At 37.4% G+C, this 16,596-nt stretch overlaps 2 protein-coding genes across 5 annotated transcripts; both read left to right on the top strand.

Moving 5' to 3' along the window:
• The first annotated feature begins 1,173 nt into the window (after positions 1 to 1,173).
• Positions 1,174 to 11,229, top strand: LOC103435440 (cyclin-dependent kinase C-2-like). 4 transcript variants are annotated; one of them, XM_008373836.4, is made up of 14 exons: positions 1,174 to 1,348; positions 1,434 to 1,625; positions 1,709 to 1,853; positions 4,605 to 4,686; positions 4,827 to 4,917; positions 5,030 to 5,059; positions 5,271 to 5,380; positions 5,471 to 5,543; positions 5,629 to 5,749; positions 6,427 to 6,544; positions 9,401 to 9,540; positions 9,657 to 9,714; positions 10,027 to 10,097; positions 10,236 to 11,229. In XM_008373836.4, the coding sequence occupies exons 3-14, from the start codon at positions 1,744 to 1,746 to the stop codon at positions 10,780 to 10,782; spliced, it is 1,551 nt and encodes a 516-aa protein (XP_008372058.1). In that variant the 5' UTR covers positions 1,174 to 1,348; positions 1,434 to 1,625; positions 1,709 to 1,743; the 3' UTR covers positions 10,783 to 11,229. The 4 variants fall into 4 exon arrangements, with proteins under 4 accessions (XP_008372058.1, XP_008372057.1, XP_070676010.1 ...); XM_070819909.1 differs by having other exon boundaries at positions 1,189 to 1,348; positions 2,054 to 4,686; XM_008373835.4 differs by having other exon boundaries at positions 1,183 to 1,625.
• A 2,191-nt stretch (positions 11,230 to 13,420) lies between these two features.
• On the top strand, positions 13,421 to 16,596 carry LOC103435441 (uncharacterized). Its single transcript, XM_008373837.4, has 2 exons — positions 13,421 to 13,683; positions 14,318 to 16,596. The coding sequence occupies exon 2, from the start codon at positions 14,332 to 14,334 to the stop codon at positions 16,384 to 16,386; it is 2,055 nt and encodes a 684-aa protein (XP_008372059.2). The 5' UTR covers positions 13,421 to 13,683; positions 14,318 to 14,331; the 3' UTR covers positions 16,387 to 16,596.

Below are 16,596 nucleotides of genomic sequence, written 5' to 3' on the forward strand. Positions count from 1 at the left end.
ATAAGGCATATCACCCCCTCTCCATTAGTCGATGTGATATGTTACATGGTGTCCCTTAGATTTTTGATGTACATATAAGGCACATCAAGAGGTCGCACTTGGTGCGATGGCAAGTGCCTTTGCCCATGAGCGGTAGATCTCGAGTTCGAGACTTGGGAGCAGCCTCTTCATAAATGGGGGTAAGGCTAGCCGATATTCACCTCTCCCAGACCCTGCGTAAAATGGGAGCCTTGTGCACTGGGTACGGCATTTTATCTGTAGGACATAAATTTGAGGCCCCTGAGATTGAGGGCCCTAAGTTATTGCCTTACCAAGTTACCCTTACAAGTTACAATCGGGCCTCCCGACCCTAAAATCGAGATTACCACACCGAAAAACATAGTGGTGATGACAGTGGTGTATTCACGATTCAACATTGGAGGAACCTAGAGGTCTAAGGGTTTTAATAGAAACTGAGAGCGAAACGCGTAAAAAAAAAATATTTAGCTTATTCATTAAGTTATTTTGTCGAATATTTAATAGGTTTGTTATTATCCATCAAACAATGTTGCACACATGTCATCAAATATCAACATAAGCCGAAGCAATATAATGAGTGTTATAAAAAAACTAGTCGAGTGCTCTTGATACAACCTGTCTATATCTATATGTATTTTATGCTTATGTGAGTTTGTAGTTAATAAAAAATAATTTACTAACATGAGATTTTATTTAATTGTAACTTATTTTTATTTTACTTTGTGAACTTTTTCTATCTCAAAAACCATAATGTTTCAATCAAATTAGAATGCATGAGATGTGTTGACGTTTAAAAGATTATAACTCGTAAAATGTTTAATGTTTTTTATTTAAGTGTTGAATAGACTTAAATCGATTGAGTCAAACTGAATCAAACCAATTAAAACCAATTTAGTTTGATTTGATTTCAATAATAGTACCAATCAATACCAAACCAAACGTAATCTCTCAACGATAAACGATATTATCTATACTAAGGGGGACAATAAACTTAGTCTCACAATAGGGTAACAATAATGTGTTTCAAATTCACCTTTGATGAGAATCAAATTTAAGTCCTCTCATTTACAAATAAAGAAGAATATCACTAAACTTATTACCGAATCCAAATTGAATCCCCACTAGAAATGACGGGTACCTAATTTTTTTCTTATCAATTCCCCTAAAAAACTGAGACTGTCCGAAACCGAACCCAACATAAACCTTTCGCACACTCTCTCTCGTTTACGCTTTCCCTAGTTGAAAAGCTTCCGCCCTTCGCTCTGTGGCCCTTGAAGCTAAATCTAGGGTTTTTCTCTCAAATCGCAGACCTCGATCGGCCCTTGCTCCGGTGAGCGGCACGTACCTCGAACCAAGCGGGTCGTCTCCTTTTGTTTCTTCTTCAACTGGGTTATCTTTATCTTTCTGAATTTCAGGCTGCGAATCGGATTTGCTTTCCCGAAAAGCTGATTGAAACGAAGGATTATCAATTCAAAAGTTCTTCTGCAAAATTCTTGGTGCTGCATTCTTGGAGTCCATAGCCCTTCAAAGAAGAAGAGAGTGGAGGTGTGGACAAGCACCAATCGAATTTGGTAGGGTTCTTGGATTATCCCGGTGCTATCCTTCAGGTATTAGCAGTAAATTTGGGAAATTTCGTTGTGTATGTTCAATTTTGGCTATTGGGTTCTGATGATGCCCTTTGTTTGGTTAGAGATATAATCAGTTCTGAAGTAGAAGAAAGGAACAATGGCGATAGCGGCCCCTGGGCAGCTCAACCTCAACGAGGTCCCTTCATGGGGTTCCAGAAGCGTCGACTGCTTCGAGAAACTGGAACAAATTGGCGAGGGAACCTATGGGTTAGTTCAATTCAAAGCATCTCGATACTCCAATTTTCAGTTGTATTAATATTTTTTCAGTAGTGTCAGTTTTGGGCTATAGTTTGGGGCATCTTTGATTCTGTTGTTTCTGGTTTGATGTTTTGACAGATAATTTGATGTTTGGTCAGTGAACTTTAATTGTAAAAGTTAATATTGCAATTTGCTCCATTTTTTTGTAGGTCTCATATGGGTATTGATTATCGACAACAAATATATAAACAGAGTTGTTATTGTACTTTGACCCTCACGGGGGAACTGAAATAGTTGTTTTTTGTTATGAACTTGCTACTGCAATGTCTTGATGAATGTGCGAAATAGATCTATTGAATAATGAGTCTGCTGATAAGGCATTACCACAATTTGTTCATTGTGCTAATTATACCTCATACATCACTAACAAGGCACTGCATGCTGTAGTCACCGGACAGGGGACAATAGTTATTGACATCCCAATGCCTTGGTAAAAGAAAGATCAAGATTTGGACACACACTGATATTTTCATTTGGAAAGCATTTTGATTTCTTGTGTCTGTCTTATTTTTTTATTCACTAAGTTGTAGAAGACATAACTATTCAAAATCTACAGGGCATTAGATATTTGATTTGTGTTGTTTCCACAACAGACGTAGTAAAGCTCTCTGTTTAGCACTTAAGTTTTTTCTTTTGTGTTTACCTCAACACATAAGTGTACTGAAATGTTGTTTACCAGTATATAATTTTACATGAATAGAACAGTGGCCCAAAATTACAACATCTTTCCTATTTCAACTTTTGGGTTAAGAAATCTATTCCTACCAAAGTGTATGTAGCTTTTCCTATAGTACCTCTGTTACTATGATATTATAAAGCCTCTTCTGAAGGAAACTTAAACGCAGCCACAACAACAACAACAACAACAACAACAAAGCCTTTTCCCACTAAGTGGGGTCGGATATATGAATCCTAGAACGCCATTGCGCTCAGTTTTGTGTCATATCCTCCGTTAGATCCAAGTACTCTAAGTCTTTTCTTAGGGTCTCTTCCAAAGTTTTCCTAGGTCTTCCTCTACCCCTTCGACCCTGAACCTCTGTCCCGTAGTCACATCTTCGAACCGGAGCATCAGTAGGCCTTCTTTGCACATGTCTAAACCACCGTAACCGATTTTCTCTCCTCTTTCCTTCAATTTCGGCTACTCCTACTTTACCTCGGATATCCTCATTCCTAATCTTATCCTTTCTCGTGTGCCCACACATCCAACGAAACATCCTCATCTCCACTACACCTACGTGTTAATGCTTCACCGCCCAACATTATGTGCCATACAGCATCGTCGGCCTTATTGTTGTCCTATAAAATTTTTCCTTGAGCTTCAGTGGCCTACGACGGTCACACAACACGCCGGATGCACTATTCTACTTCATCCATCCAGCTTGTATTCTATGGGTGAGATCTCCATCAAATTCTCCGTTCTTTTGCAAGATAGATCCTAGGTAGCGAAAACGGTCGCTCTTTGGTATTTCCTAATCTCCGATCCTCATCCCTAACTCATTTTGGCATCCGTTTGCACTGAACTTGCACTCCATATATTCTGTCTTTGATCGGCTTAGGCGAAGACCTTTAGATTCCAACACTTCTCTCCAAAGGTTAAGCTTCGCGTTTACCCCTTCCTGCGTTTCATCTATCAACACTATATCGTTTGCGAAAAACATACACCAAAGAATATCATCTTAAATATTAAGTTTGTGATCTTCGCTAGATTGCTCCGGTCATTAGTGTGGATAAGTATGTAAATGGATAGAGACAGGAAGCAAACACAAGATGTACGTGGTTCACCCAGATTGGCTACATCCACGGAGTAAAGGAGTTCTCATTAATTGTGAAGGGTTTACACAGTACATAGGTTCAAACTTTCCTTTAGTGAGTACAAGTGAATGATTTAGTACAAATGACATTAGGAAATTTGTTTAAGATCACCTTGAATGTTGAGCATATGGCACCGTGACCTGCCCTTCCTCTTTACTTTAAACTCTCACTAGTTAAGAGACCAGTTGAATGTACATACTACATATAATCCTCTAAAGAACCTTTTTCCAAAGGAGATGCATTGTAATTTCTGTACATCAATATACAGTGTATGTAAACAAACATGATAATATTGACAGTGGTTCAAGGATAAAATCACTGACACAGAGAGAACAAGTGTTGTTCTTCACGTAACAGAAGTGATAATAAAGAATGAAAATGCTGCAATGATACGTTAATTCAAATACCATATAAGATAAATTGTGTATATTTGTCACGCATGTTTAATCAGTACATACCTTTTGTTTTACTTCTGTGATGAGATAATCAGGTCAGATATTTTTAGCCGATTTTGACAAAGTCTTCTTGTGTTGAACTTCACAAACAATACAAGATCCCTGTTTCCTTCCCTCTCTTAAAATTACAAGACTCAGTGGTTTGAGCTTGTTCATGACTGTCAGGTTCTACTTTAATGATATTTCAGATGTTATGTTAGCTCTTAGTGTTGGGTGATAACTTCATTGGTCATACTGTTGTAAATCATCACTATATGTGTTTATTCGTTTGTTGATTATTAATGAAACTTTCGTAAGGGAACCTTTTTGTTTTCTGTAACATTTTTGACTGCCAAATTTTTTTAGTTCTCCATCGAAGTTAAGAGCATTCTCTTTTTGGTATTTTTACCTTGTGGTTGCTGATGCTGTCATAGTAACTGCTTTATAATTGCAGCCAAGTTTACATGGCTAGAGAAATAAAGACGGGAGAAATTGTCGCTTTGAAGAAAATTCGGATGGACAATGAGAGAGAGGGGGTATGTCATGCTTTTTCCTTCACTTATACCTTAGTTGTTTAATTTTTCTTGAGGAACTGGATTTCTAATACATTACCGAAACAAGAATGATCAGTATAGTTATTTAATATGCATACTCTTCTGAAATGTTTCCTGACCAGTTCCCCATAACTGCCATACGGGAAATTAAGATTCTTAAGAAGCTTCACCATGATAATGTCATCAATTTGAAAGAGATCGTGACTTCCCCAGGTATTAGATATTTATGTCTCTTGAGATTTTTACATAGTGTCTGTTACCAGAAGCAGTTTCTTGCATCTTATACTTTCCTTTAGATATCAATTAATCAGGGATGGTTTGGCAGGTCCAGAGAAGGACGAGCAAGGTAGACCAGGCAAGTAATCTATTTTTGTGTCTTATTAGCCTATTATGTCTATCTTTATCTTCATTGGTTTAAAGTTTGTTAAACACTAGCATTTTTTTCAGACTTAAATGGTTTGGCTTATCAAGTGCTGACTTGATCAACCTGTATTTTTTCGGTTGATTTTATTCTTGTTTGATAGCAAGTTAATTTCTAACTTAATCTGTTTTTGATGGAATTTCAGATGGTAATAAGTATAAAGGTGGCATCTATATGGTCTTTGAATACATGGACCATGATTTGACAGGTCTAGCTGATCGACCTGGGATGAGATTTTCAGTCGCCCAGATTAAGGTATCACAAACAGCAAGACTTGCAAGTTACTTAATCACCTACTATTTGAGGTTTGAAGCCTTATCTTTTTTCACTTTTTCTGTCTTACAGTGCTACATGAAACAACTTTTGACCGGGCTTCACTATTGTCATGTGAATCAAGTACTTCACCGAGATATTAAAGGTTATTATATAAGCAATTCTTCTGTCATCATTTCAATTTTGTTAGTATTATGAGCCCAACATTATGTTTTATATTTTTTGCGCAGGCTCTAATCTACTTATAGACAATGAAGGCAATCTGAAGCTTGCAGATTTTGGGCTTGCCCGTTCATTTTCAAATGATCACAATGCCAATCTTACAAATCGTGTTATTACTCTTTGGTACAGGTGAATATCTAATTCCCTTAAATGGAGGTTCTCCTTTAACTGTATTATTTTCTCTCATCTTGTGAAGTTTGCATTGGTTTCTGCAACCTATCTATAGATCTGAATTGATAACCTGCTTTTATGAATCATCTGAACTTACGATAACCTTCTTACAAGAAGTATCATTATGTTGGATATCTGTTGTATGTGTATAAAGGTATTTGTGAGTGGTCGACCATGTTTTATTTCACTGTTTTCTGTTTTGATGGAGTTATGGTAAATTTTCTGTTTTAGTTGTCCCGTGTTGTTTAGTTGATGCTTAATTCTTTTGCGGGTCATCTGGAGTGTTGACTGGTCTTATTGGTAAGCATTGCAATTATGGATGTGAAGGCAATTCTTTATTGTGTTGTGGTGTGTTTATGGGAGTAGAGGGATGCTCGGACCTTTGAGGTTCATGATACTACCCATAATTTGAGTCAATTTCTGTTTGGTCTCTTTTTCGATTGATGTGAGTTCTGTTTGGATTATGGTCTTCTTTTAAGAGCTTTTGGTTTTTATAGATTTTATATCTACTTCTCTCTTTTTTGCTTGTTCTCTTCTTTGTATATGTCTCTCCCAACAGGAGCACTTTATTCTGTTTTATTCCTCAATAAGATTTTATACAAGCAAATAATTTGTGATATGTTTTGTTTGAACAGACCTCCAGAGTTGCTTCTTGGAGCTACAAAGTATGGTCCAGCTGTAGATATGTGGTCCGTTGGGTGTATCTTTGCTGAGCTTCTACATGGCAAGCCAATTTTTCCCGGGAAAGATGAGGTAATAACATTTCTGTTATAGGGTGGTTTTACTTGCTTTCTTGTATGAATTGATATGACAGCTTTGTAATCCTTGGATTTTCAAAAATGATGAATGTAGCTAAATTATTTAGCACTCATTAGTTTCAAAAACTAAAAATTGGGTCCAAGAAGGATACCAAACAGGCCATTAGTATCCTATAATACGGAAGCCAAAGCAATGTTGTGGGAGTGGTTTGGAAGTTTGGATTTAATACTAGTTTTAAGGGAACAAGGGGTTAGGAGATGGATCTTCATTGGGATACAATTGGCTTGTAAGCTTCCCTTTCGGCATCACTTTCTTCAGAATTTAGGCATTTTGTTTCAGGCTACACCTTATGATTGGAATTCTGCTGTAAAGTAGTTTGCGTTGGTCTTCCATGTATCTTTGTTGCGTAGTTACGGTTTGCAATTGTCAATACATCTTGTACATAATGGGATAAGCTTAGAAAGAGAAAAAAATAGTACTAAGTATTTCAACGTTGATGCATATTGCATACACTAATTGAGTTGACAAGTATGGATTTCTATGTGCTTTTATGCTACAAGAAGCTCTCATCGAGCATGTACAGTAGGACCAATAAGATTGTTTTAGTAGAGATTGAAAGATAAGAAGGGTTTTGAAACATTTTTTTCTTTTGTCTTTGGTTCAAAGGTTTTGACTCATAAACAAATAAATTTTTTATATGAAGTTTATTTGTCATAAAGGGGTCATAAGTTTTGAGTAAATTAATTTAACTTTTCTTTGGTGAAGTTCATTTATAATGCATAACATATGGTTTACGGCTTAAGATGATGTGGTTCTTTGTGTCATTTCATTATTTTGCCATCCTCTCGGTCTTTTTATTTTATGTTCTTTTACATTATCCGCTGATAATGGTTTTATTCTACTAAGAAAGCATTATAGTGTTCATGCTTTCCAGTGTTGACTGCTTGACCTTGAAAGGTCAAACTACTTTGTTCTTTTTGGTTTACCATAGAAGATGCATTTCTTACTTTCTCTTTGCTGTGTGTCTTATGTAGCTTCTATCATACTAGTATTTTCCTAATTTTTTTGACCTATCATTTCTTAAATTTTTTGATATATCAATTTAGTTACTTTGGGAATCCTGATGAGTTTTATATTTTGTTCTTTATTATAAAGAAAGTTTAAGTATGTATTTTATGCTTGCACAGTTATGATTTTGTTCACATTGAGTACTGTTGGTTAATCTTCATTCGTTGATACACACACTTTGGATGTTTAGCATTTAGCACAAAATAAACAAATTCCATGCATGAAGAAATGATCTACTTTATGATTATCCAATTATTCATTGCTCTTCTATGAAAACTCACCAGAATCACCACTTTCTGGTGTGGAAGCCTAGTATTTACCTTAAGCACAATAGTACCAAGTTTACAGCTAAAAAGTTAATGATTAGTTCTTATTTTGTGCAGTAGGTATTAGAAGCATTTTGAATTAGCCCTGCAGTGTTTAATGTAGTATGGTTTCATAATGACTGCGGGTTGGACCAAAGAAGTAGTTATAGTTAGTGTATTCAAGTTCTAGTGTTTTAACTTTTACTTCTGTTAACACGTCTACTAGTCACTTGGTCAGTCAGGATTCATTTCCAGTCCTCTGACATTCAGTTGAGGTACTGATTTGGCCATGGCTGTTTCGGGGGGTAGGGGAGTTAAGGGATGAAGTTTGTTTTTGGTTCCGCTCTTTGTGCTTCAGTCACCGTTTAATTCAGGGGTCTCTTGTTCTCTTAATATATGGAGACACCAGCAGGCTTATGCTAGTTTGGCCTATAGGAGAGAGGGTTTGCTAGAGTCTGAATTTTGGGTGAGAGACGGCTCTCGGCCCCTTCTTTGTTTTTGCTTGTCTGTTTCAGATGGCTTTGCGTGGTCTTCTTGACCACCGCCTTCCGTTCTTTTTTAATATATTCGTCTCTTTTAAAAAAAAAAATGCGGGGCACTGATTTCTACAAAAGTGGAATACAACAGTAAATTTAACAACAAAAAAGCACTAATATTTTTACATTGGTCGGTAACTTCCCTACGTCCACACCAGCCTCTCTATATTAGGTTTTGGTCACTCAATCAAATTAAGGTTTTACAAGTTATCCCAAAGTCATTAGAAACTCGCCAGTTTTCTTACAGGCCCAGTACCAGTACCTCTTAACAGATTCTTCAAATTTCTCATAGGGTCTCAACTCGAGATTCACAAGTTACAGGAACCCTCATTCCCTTTATTCCAAATGGATCCTGGTGTTGGCTTAAACTCTGTCGGAAATGAATATAAGTTAAGTAATTTGAATATAGCACTCCGAGTAAAAATTGAAACACAGAAATGTCTCCTCTTAGGGTATTTTGACCAGATTTTTACCTAATAGCCTTGGTCATTTACAATTTGGGGCTCTCTGCCAAGTCCTTTTTCAAACAGGACTTCATTTTGTCATTGCATTGCAGTGGTCCACTACAAACTTATAGTTGTTTGTTTCTACTTGAGTCCTTAATAATCCTACTCAAGTCCTTAATAACCCATCCTATGTTTGGCTACTATCGAAACAGAAGTGGAGCATATCCCGAACTCTGGCTCCAGAGATTATTCTAGTTTGGTCTCTAACCCTAACCTAGAATTTGAACTAGTAAGTTTGGCAATGTCCTGATCCAGTTTGATCTTTGACTATTATGACTCCACCTCGGTTCCACATTTTTGTGATATTGCTCTTGTGCGTATGTTATTGTTTAACATGCACACGTAAAAGGTATATAACTTTCCAACCTAAACTTTTAATATCTGCAAAAATATTTTCAACAATGTAATCCTTTTTTTTATTTGTAATCCTTGTAGCCAGAGCAATTAAATAAGATTTTTGAGCTGTGTGGAGCTCCAGATGAGGTCAACTGGCCTGGAGTTTCGAAGATTCCATGGTATAACAACTTCAAGCCCACAAGGCCACTGAAGAAACGTCTCAGGGATGTTTTCAGACAGTAAGTAGTTTACCTACTAGAGTTTTCAAATGTTCCATCATCAGCATGCCCGCGGGTCTTTGGCGGCTTTTGGCTTGTGTATATCATGTCTTATCTTTTCTTTGTTTGCTGTATAGTTTTGACCGTCATGCTTTGGAGTTGTTGGAGAAAATGCTGACACTTGATCCTTCTCAGGTACATACTTTCAGAGGATATTGTCCTCCTTCCTAATTGTGCATGAAAATATGCATGCATACTCACTGACATATTTCTCAGATTATATCATTTACAACTTACAAGTCATCTGTTGTCTTTTATCGAGTTAATCCACGGAAAATGCTATTCCTTTTGACTTACCCCTTGTAGCAATGGTAATATAAGTTGGGTTGGCATTGTGAGGAAGGATAATTGTTGCATACTGTACCAATATGATTAATGCTATTGTATTTACACAGGCTTCTGACCGACTGTTTATCGTTTTGTTGTGTTTGTGATTATTAATAATAGAGAATATCAGCTAAGGATGCTCTTGATGCCGAGTATTTCTGGACTGATCCATTACCTTGTGATCCTAAGAGGTTGGTTCCTTGTACCGGCAAAAAATTTCTTTTTACTTAGTTTTATGTTTTTTTGTTCTTTATATTTAGATTTTTAATAGTCACATGTTTTACATCATCTTTTGTTTTTGTTTTGACTGCAACCATTTTTTGGCTCAGTCTACCAAAATATGAATCATCACACGAGTTCCAGACAAAGAAAAAGCGCCAGCAGCAACGGCAACATGAAGAGAATGCAAAACGTCAGAAACTGCAGCACCCTCAGCAGCATACCCGCCTCCCACCGATTCAGCAATCTGGCCAAGCACATTCCCAAATGCGGCCTGGACCTAACCAACCTATCCATGGTTCTCAGCCCCCGGTTGCTACAGGACCTAGCCACCATTATGGTAAGCCACGCGGGCCCTCCGGAGGGCCAAGCAGATACCCACCTGGTGGGAACCCTGGCGGTGGATACAACCATCCAAGTCGGGGTGCTCAAGGTGGCGGAGGTGGGTACAGCAGTGGCCCATATCCTGCACAAGGGCGGGGAGCACCATATGGTTCTAGTGGCATACCTGGTGCAGGTCCTCGGGGTGGAGGCAGTGGTTATGGAGTTGGTGGCCCAAACTATCCTCAGAATGGTCCCTATGGTGGCTCTGCAGCAGGTCGGGGCTCAAACATGATGGGTGGAAACCGCAATCAACAGTATGGTTGGCAGCAGTAAATATGCACCTCCTTGGTACAAGAGAAGGGATCCGAGCTCGACGGTTTAGCAAGTGTGATTCGAAGGGTGGGAAGAGAAGCATCATTGAACCACTGCTAAATAATTTCTACGGGATGTGATTGATTCGTATGCAAAACATTCTCAAACCAGCTTTACGTTCAAACATGTACCCGTTAATCCGTTACCTAGTTAGAAAATATGAAGAAAAGCGGGAAGATGCCGAATGAGTTGTGTTTGAGTTATGCATACCATCCGAGGTTAGGTTGTACTTAGGCAGAGTCTGCAGGAGTGCTTGCTGTGTGGTTTAAAGTTTAAGCTTTTCATACAGTTTTGGCTCTAATTTAATCTGGAAGCTGTGACCATGTACGATACTTTTGAATTTTCGGACAAAATTATGAGACAATTTATTGCAAAGACATACAAATAATAGTATCGTTTAATAATTTAGTCCAATGTTATCAGTATTCCCTTCTTTCTTTTAATTAGGGATGTGTTCAACTTTCGGGTGCCAAGAGAATCGCTAGCAAGGCTCGCCACTATAGCGTACTCGCTAGCCACGTGGACTTGAGAATCTAATACGTCATAAGATATATACAATTAGTGAACATAAAACTCAAAGAAGATTGGACCATAAGTTAAGAATTTTTGAAATCTCTAAATGCACTTGATTTTCGTCCGTCTGGGTAATGCAAGAGAGACTAAATGTATAAACTAAATAACGTGAAAATTAAACCAAATCTGGCCCATCAAGTTTTCATTATTATCTTACAATTTTCTCGCTTCGCAATGAAGCTTTGAATTAAATAGAACATTTGTACACTCAAGCTTCCTTGACAGTAAAACACAGCTTCTACATTTCCATGGAGCTAGCAAATGCTAAGCAGAGTTCTCCAACAGAGATAGAAGCGGAATGGGTGCAGCATATCACACAAACGATGTAGGTAAAGAGAGGAGAGAAAGGAATATTGGTATATTCCTTTTAACTTTTGATTAGGGGTGTTGTAATGAGATTACAAACATCCCTCTATTTATAGGGAATTCCACCTGACAACTTCTTTACATGCATAGAGAAAAAACTTACACCAAAAACAAACTTACCGCCTTAGAGCATCTCCAAAGGAGATGTCAAAAGGTCCACATCATCAATAACAGTAAAAAGAAACATCACTATAATTTTCCAACCGAAATGTCAAATCTTACATGGCATGACATGGAAAGGCAGCAGGAGGGGTTGCTGTCAAATTTGATAACATCTTCAAATAATTTTTAATTAATTACTAAATCTTTTTTATTAATTTTTTTGCCCTCTCTCGCTCTACCCATCTTCCTGTTGAACCAAGACCAAGTTCACTGCAATCACAAAGAAAATCTTTGATTTTCCATCTATCACACACTATGTGGACCAATTTCGACAAAAAAATTATCGCTTTCAAATACCCCCAAATTGAAAAACCATAGTCTCCACCATATGTGAATCCAGCACCTCCACAATGCCCCAATGCCCAATCCAACTCACTGAAGATGACTTACGCCAGAGACAAAGCGGAAGCAACAATGATGATGGTGGAGGCGGATTTCATATGAACTTGAGCTTTGCAACTCATATTTTTTAATGTTGGAGGTGCGATAATTTCAAAGTATTTGTTATTATGTTTTTATTTTAGTTTATTTTAACATCTTTCACTTTTCACTAAGTCGTGCTGAATAAAATTTCAAGTTTGATTTACAAACGAACCGAATTCAAACTTGAAAAACAGTTATTCGAGTCAAGCTTGAACAAATTATTTCGAGCTTGAGCTTTAGCTTTAAGGATGAGTAATATCATCTCAGCAGAACTTGAACACCTTATCACTAGTCTTTGCTCAAATTATACAACTATAAATAAATATAAAAATTTATAATTAATTTATCACTAAATTATTTTATATATACATTTTTTTTTGAAATACTAAATAAATTACAAATAGAATCCTCCGTAGATCCTTCATGGCTGATTCAACAATGTGTATAAATTTAGTATGTACGTTCATGGGCTGGGCCAAAACTCATGGGTTTCCAGGCGAGTTGGGCTGCAGGTAAAAAAAAACTACTGGGCCTCTAGTCCAGTATCCTTTCATGGGCTGGGCCAGCCCAAATTGAAATTGATGCCGAATGGAGAGAAACGCTCGTAAAAAGAAAAGAAAACTATTGAAAAGTAATAAAAAAGACTTTAGTTTTAATGAAAAATGATAAATAAAGGTGTAATGAATAATACTAGGATAAGGTAAAAATGTGATTTTTCGTTAAAAGTGAACAATACTTAAAGTATTTCGTTAAAACTCTATAAAAATAATTATATCGCTAATGAAAAATCTAAAAAAACTTTAGTTTTAATGAAAAAAGACAAATAAAAGTGTGGTGAATAGTACCAAGAAAAGGGAAAAATGTGATTTTTCGTAAAAAATGAATAATACCGAAAGTGTTTCGTATTCATAAAAGAAAAGGAAAACTAATGAAAAGAATTTAAAAACTTTGAGTTTTAACAATAAAAATAAAATAAAAAGTAAAGTAAATAATATTATAATTAATTTTTTTAGTATAAAAATATAATTTTTCATTAAAATTGAACCATAGGAAATTGGCATTTAGCGAGATTCCTTTAAAGTTGTCGTAAAAAGAATAGATCACCGCCGTCAATTGAACCATAGGAAATTGGCATTTAGCGAGATTCCTTCCTTCCGGTTGGTTTCTGTCTCTCGTCATCGTCACTAACTAGTCTGCTCCGCCTCCTCCGTCCGCATCGTCCCATCGATTCCGGCCGTATTGACACCTCCATAACTCCATAAGCAACAAGCAAAAGCAGCTACCTTGGAGCCACAGACACACAGAGGATTGAATTTGATTCGAGGAGAAGAAAACAAGGTAAACATGCAACCTACTCAATCATTCATGTTTGTTTTTTTATTTATCTTTTTATTTATTTGTTAGGGTTTTCTTGTCCTTGTTCTGAATCACATTGTGGGTGTGCTTGTTTATCTAGGGTTTTCTGCCATTAGGGTTTCATTTCTCAAATTTGTAAACTCAGTTGATCTGTTTTATATTTCTGACCCTAGAATAATTTGGGGTTTTGTTTTGTTATCCTTTTCAAAGGAATTGGATTTCTGTTGTGGTTGTCTTACTTACAAACCAAAGTTGTGGTTTCCTTTGTATTTAGGGTTTTCTGATTGTTTGTTTGTACCATCAGTTCTTCCGGTTCCAGTCATAATTGACTGCTTAGTATTATAGTGTGATTAAGTGAGTTTCAAAGTGTGGATTGTATAGCGTTTGCATTTATATGTGTGTCTGGATGCTACTGTAATGTCATTGCATGCGCGTTTCCGGAAATTCCATGACCCGTTTTTTCCTGGAGTACTTAGAGCTAATGGAACACTTGGTGCAAAACGAGCGCAATGGCATTCTAGGATTGATATAGTGACCACACTTAGTGGGATAAGGCTTTGCTGCTGTTGTTGTTTGTCTGAATTTTTTTTTTTCCCGTTTTGTTTTGCTGTTCAAGGCCAAAAGAAATACATGGGAAAGGAAAAGACTACAGATTTGGAGTTTGAAGCAAGGAAAGAGAAGAAAAAGTTGAAGGAGAAAAGGAAGATAGATGAACCTGGTAGAAATTCCGCTTCGATTGAAGGCTCGGAGGACAAAATAAGTGAGGCAGTTCAGGTGGAGAAATTTGACAAGAATGGTGAAAGTGGAGAAGGGGTCAAAATGAAAAAGAAAAGGAAGAGGGAAATGGAGGGGTTCGATGGTGGATTGAAGTTGAAGCAGAATGATGTACAGCAGCTTGGAAATGATAAAGAGAAATCCAATGAATTTGACAAGAATGTAGGAACTGATAAGGAAAGTGGGGAAGGCAGTGGTGGAACTGATAGAGAAAGTGGAGAAGGGGCCAAAAAGAAAAAGAAAAGGAAGAAGGAAACAGAAGGGGTCAATAGTGAATTGAAGTCGAACCAGAGTGATGAACAGCTGCTTGGAAATGATAGAGAGAAATCCAATGAATTTGACAAGAATGTTGGAACTGATAAGGAAAGTGGGGAAGGCAATGGTGGAACTGATAGAGAAAGTGGAGAAGGGGCCAAAAAGAAAAAGAAAAGGAAGAAGGAAACAGAGGGGGTCAATAGTGAATTGAAGTCGAACCAGAGTGATGAACGGCTGCTCGGAAATGATAGAGAGAAATCCAATGGGAAAATCATGGAAGAAGCTGACATTGCAGATAACGAAAAGAAGAGAAAGAAACTATCTGAGGATGACGAAATGGGCGATGCCAAAATGAACAAAGGAGAACTGAATAAAAAGAAAAAGAAAAAGAAGAAGGAGAAGACAGAAATGGTGGGCAGTGAATCGGCACAGAACATCGTAACTGATGGAAAGGAGGCTGGAGTAGAAAGTAAGCATTCAGATGGGCAAATCATGGAGAAGGGTGGAATCATGAAAAAAGAGAAAACAAAGAATAGTAAGAATTCAAGAAGTGAAGTGCAGGAAACTGGAGGTGAGAAATTGGGCAGCAAAAGCAGAACTCAAGAAAATAATTCCTTAGAGAATGACGGTAATGTTCATGGAACTGGAGACGAGATAAGCAACAGAAATACAGAGGATGAAAATTCTACACAGAAAGAAACATCAAAAAGAGTACATTTTGCTGATGATATTGAGGTCTTTTCACTGTCTGATGGCTCAAAAGATGCAGAAGTGGGCAAGGTACGAGGTAAGCGGTTTTCAGCAGAAGAAGACGAGCTTGTGAAAAAGGCTGTTTTAACATACATAGAGGAACATCAGCTGGGTGACGAAGGCATTGACATGGTACTCAATTGTAAGAATTACCCTGAAATCAGAAATTGTTGGAAGGATATTGGGGAAACCTTACCCTGGAGGGATAAGAAAAGCATATATTATCGAGCCCATATGTTATTAGAACGAGCTTCAGAACGTACTTGGACCAAGGAAGAGTATGAAAAAGTCAGACGTGCTGCTAACGAAGCTAAGGAGAAAGGTGAAGCCAAACCCAACTGGAGAAAGGTGGGTAATGAACTTGGCAAACATAGAATTCATGTCAAGGATGCATGGCGTAGAATAAAACTGCAAAACATGAAGACAGGAGTGTGGTCCCAAGAGGAGTACCAGACTTTGTTTGATTTAGTGAACAAGGATCTGCGGATGCGGGCATTGGAAGAAAAAAAATATTCCAAGCATGGGATGCTGCGAGATAATATTAAGTGGGAGGCAATCAGTGAGACTTTGGGCACCAGAACCAATCCTGTTTGTTGCCAGAAGTGGTATAACCAATTGGCTTCACCTTTGGTAGCTGATGGTCAGTGGGCTGATGTTGATGACTACCGCCTAGTTTACGCTCTTGACAGCTTGGATGCTTGTTGCATGGAAGAAGTTGATTGGGATGATCTGCTTGAGCATAGGTCTGGAGATGTATGTAAAAAGCGATGGAATCAAATGGTCAGACACATTGGTCAGTATGCGATGAAGTCATTTGCAGAACAAGTTGAAATTTTGTCGAAACGTTATTGTCCTGATGCGCTTGAAGCAAAGGAAGCCTGTGACAGTAAGCCAATAGTCGAGTAAGGTTTATTTGGCATCAAATTAGCTGATATATGTTTGATAGTGTTGAACATTTAGTTTGAGCGAGTTTTATTTGGTATCAAAACTGGCTATATTAAGTTTCGCTTTTTGTTTTTAAGCTTTTGTTTCAAACTGGTTATGTTGAAGAACTCTCCTTGCCGTTTGTTTGACAGTCGTGTTCATCCATTGAGAAAGGGAGACGATTTTCATGTC

The sequence above is a fragment of the Malus domestica genome, chromosome 04, assembly GCF_042453785.1.
Source record: "Malus domestica chromosome 04, GDT2T_hap1".
In the NCBI taxonomy this organism is placed as follows: domain Eukaryota; kingdom Viridiplantae; phylum Streptophyta; class Magnoliopsida; order Rosales; family Rosaceae; genus Malus; species Malus domestica.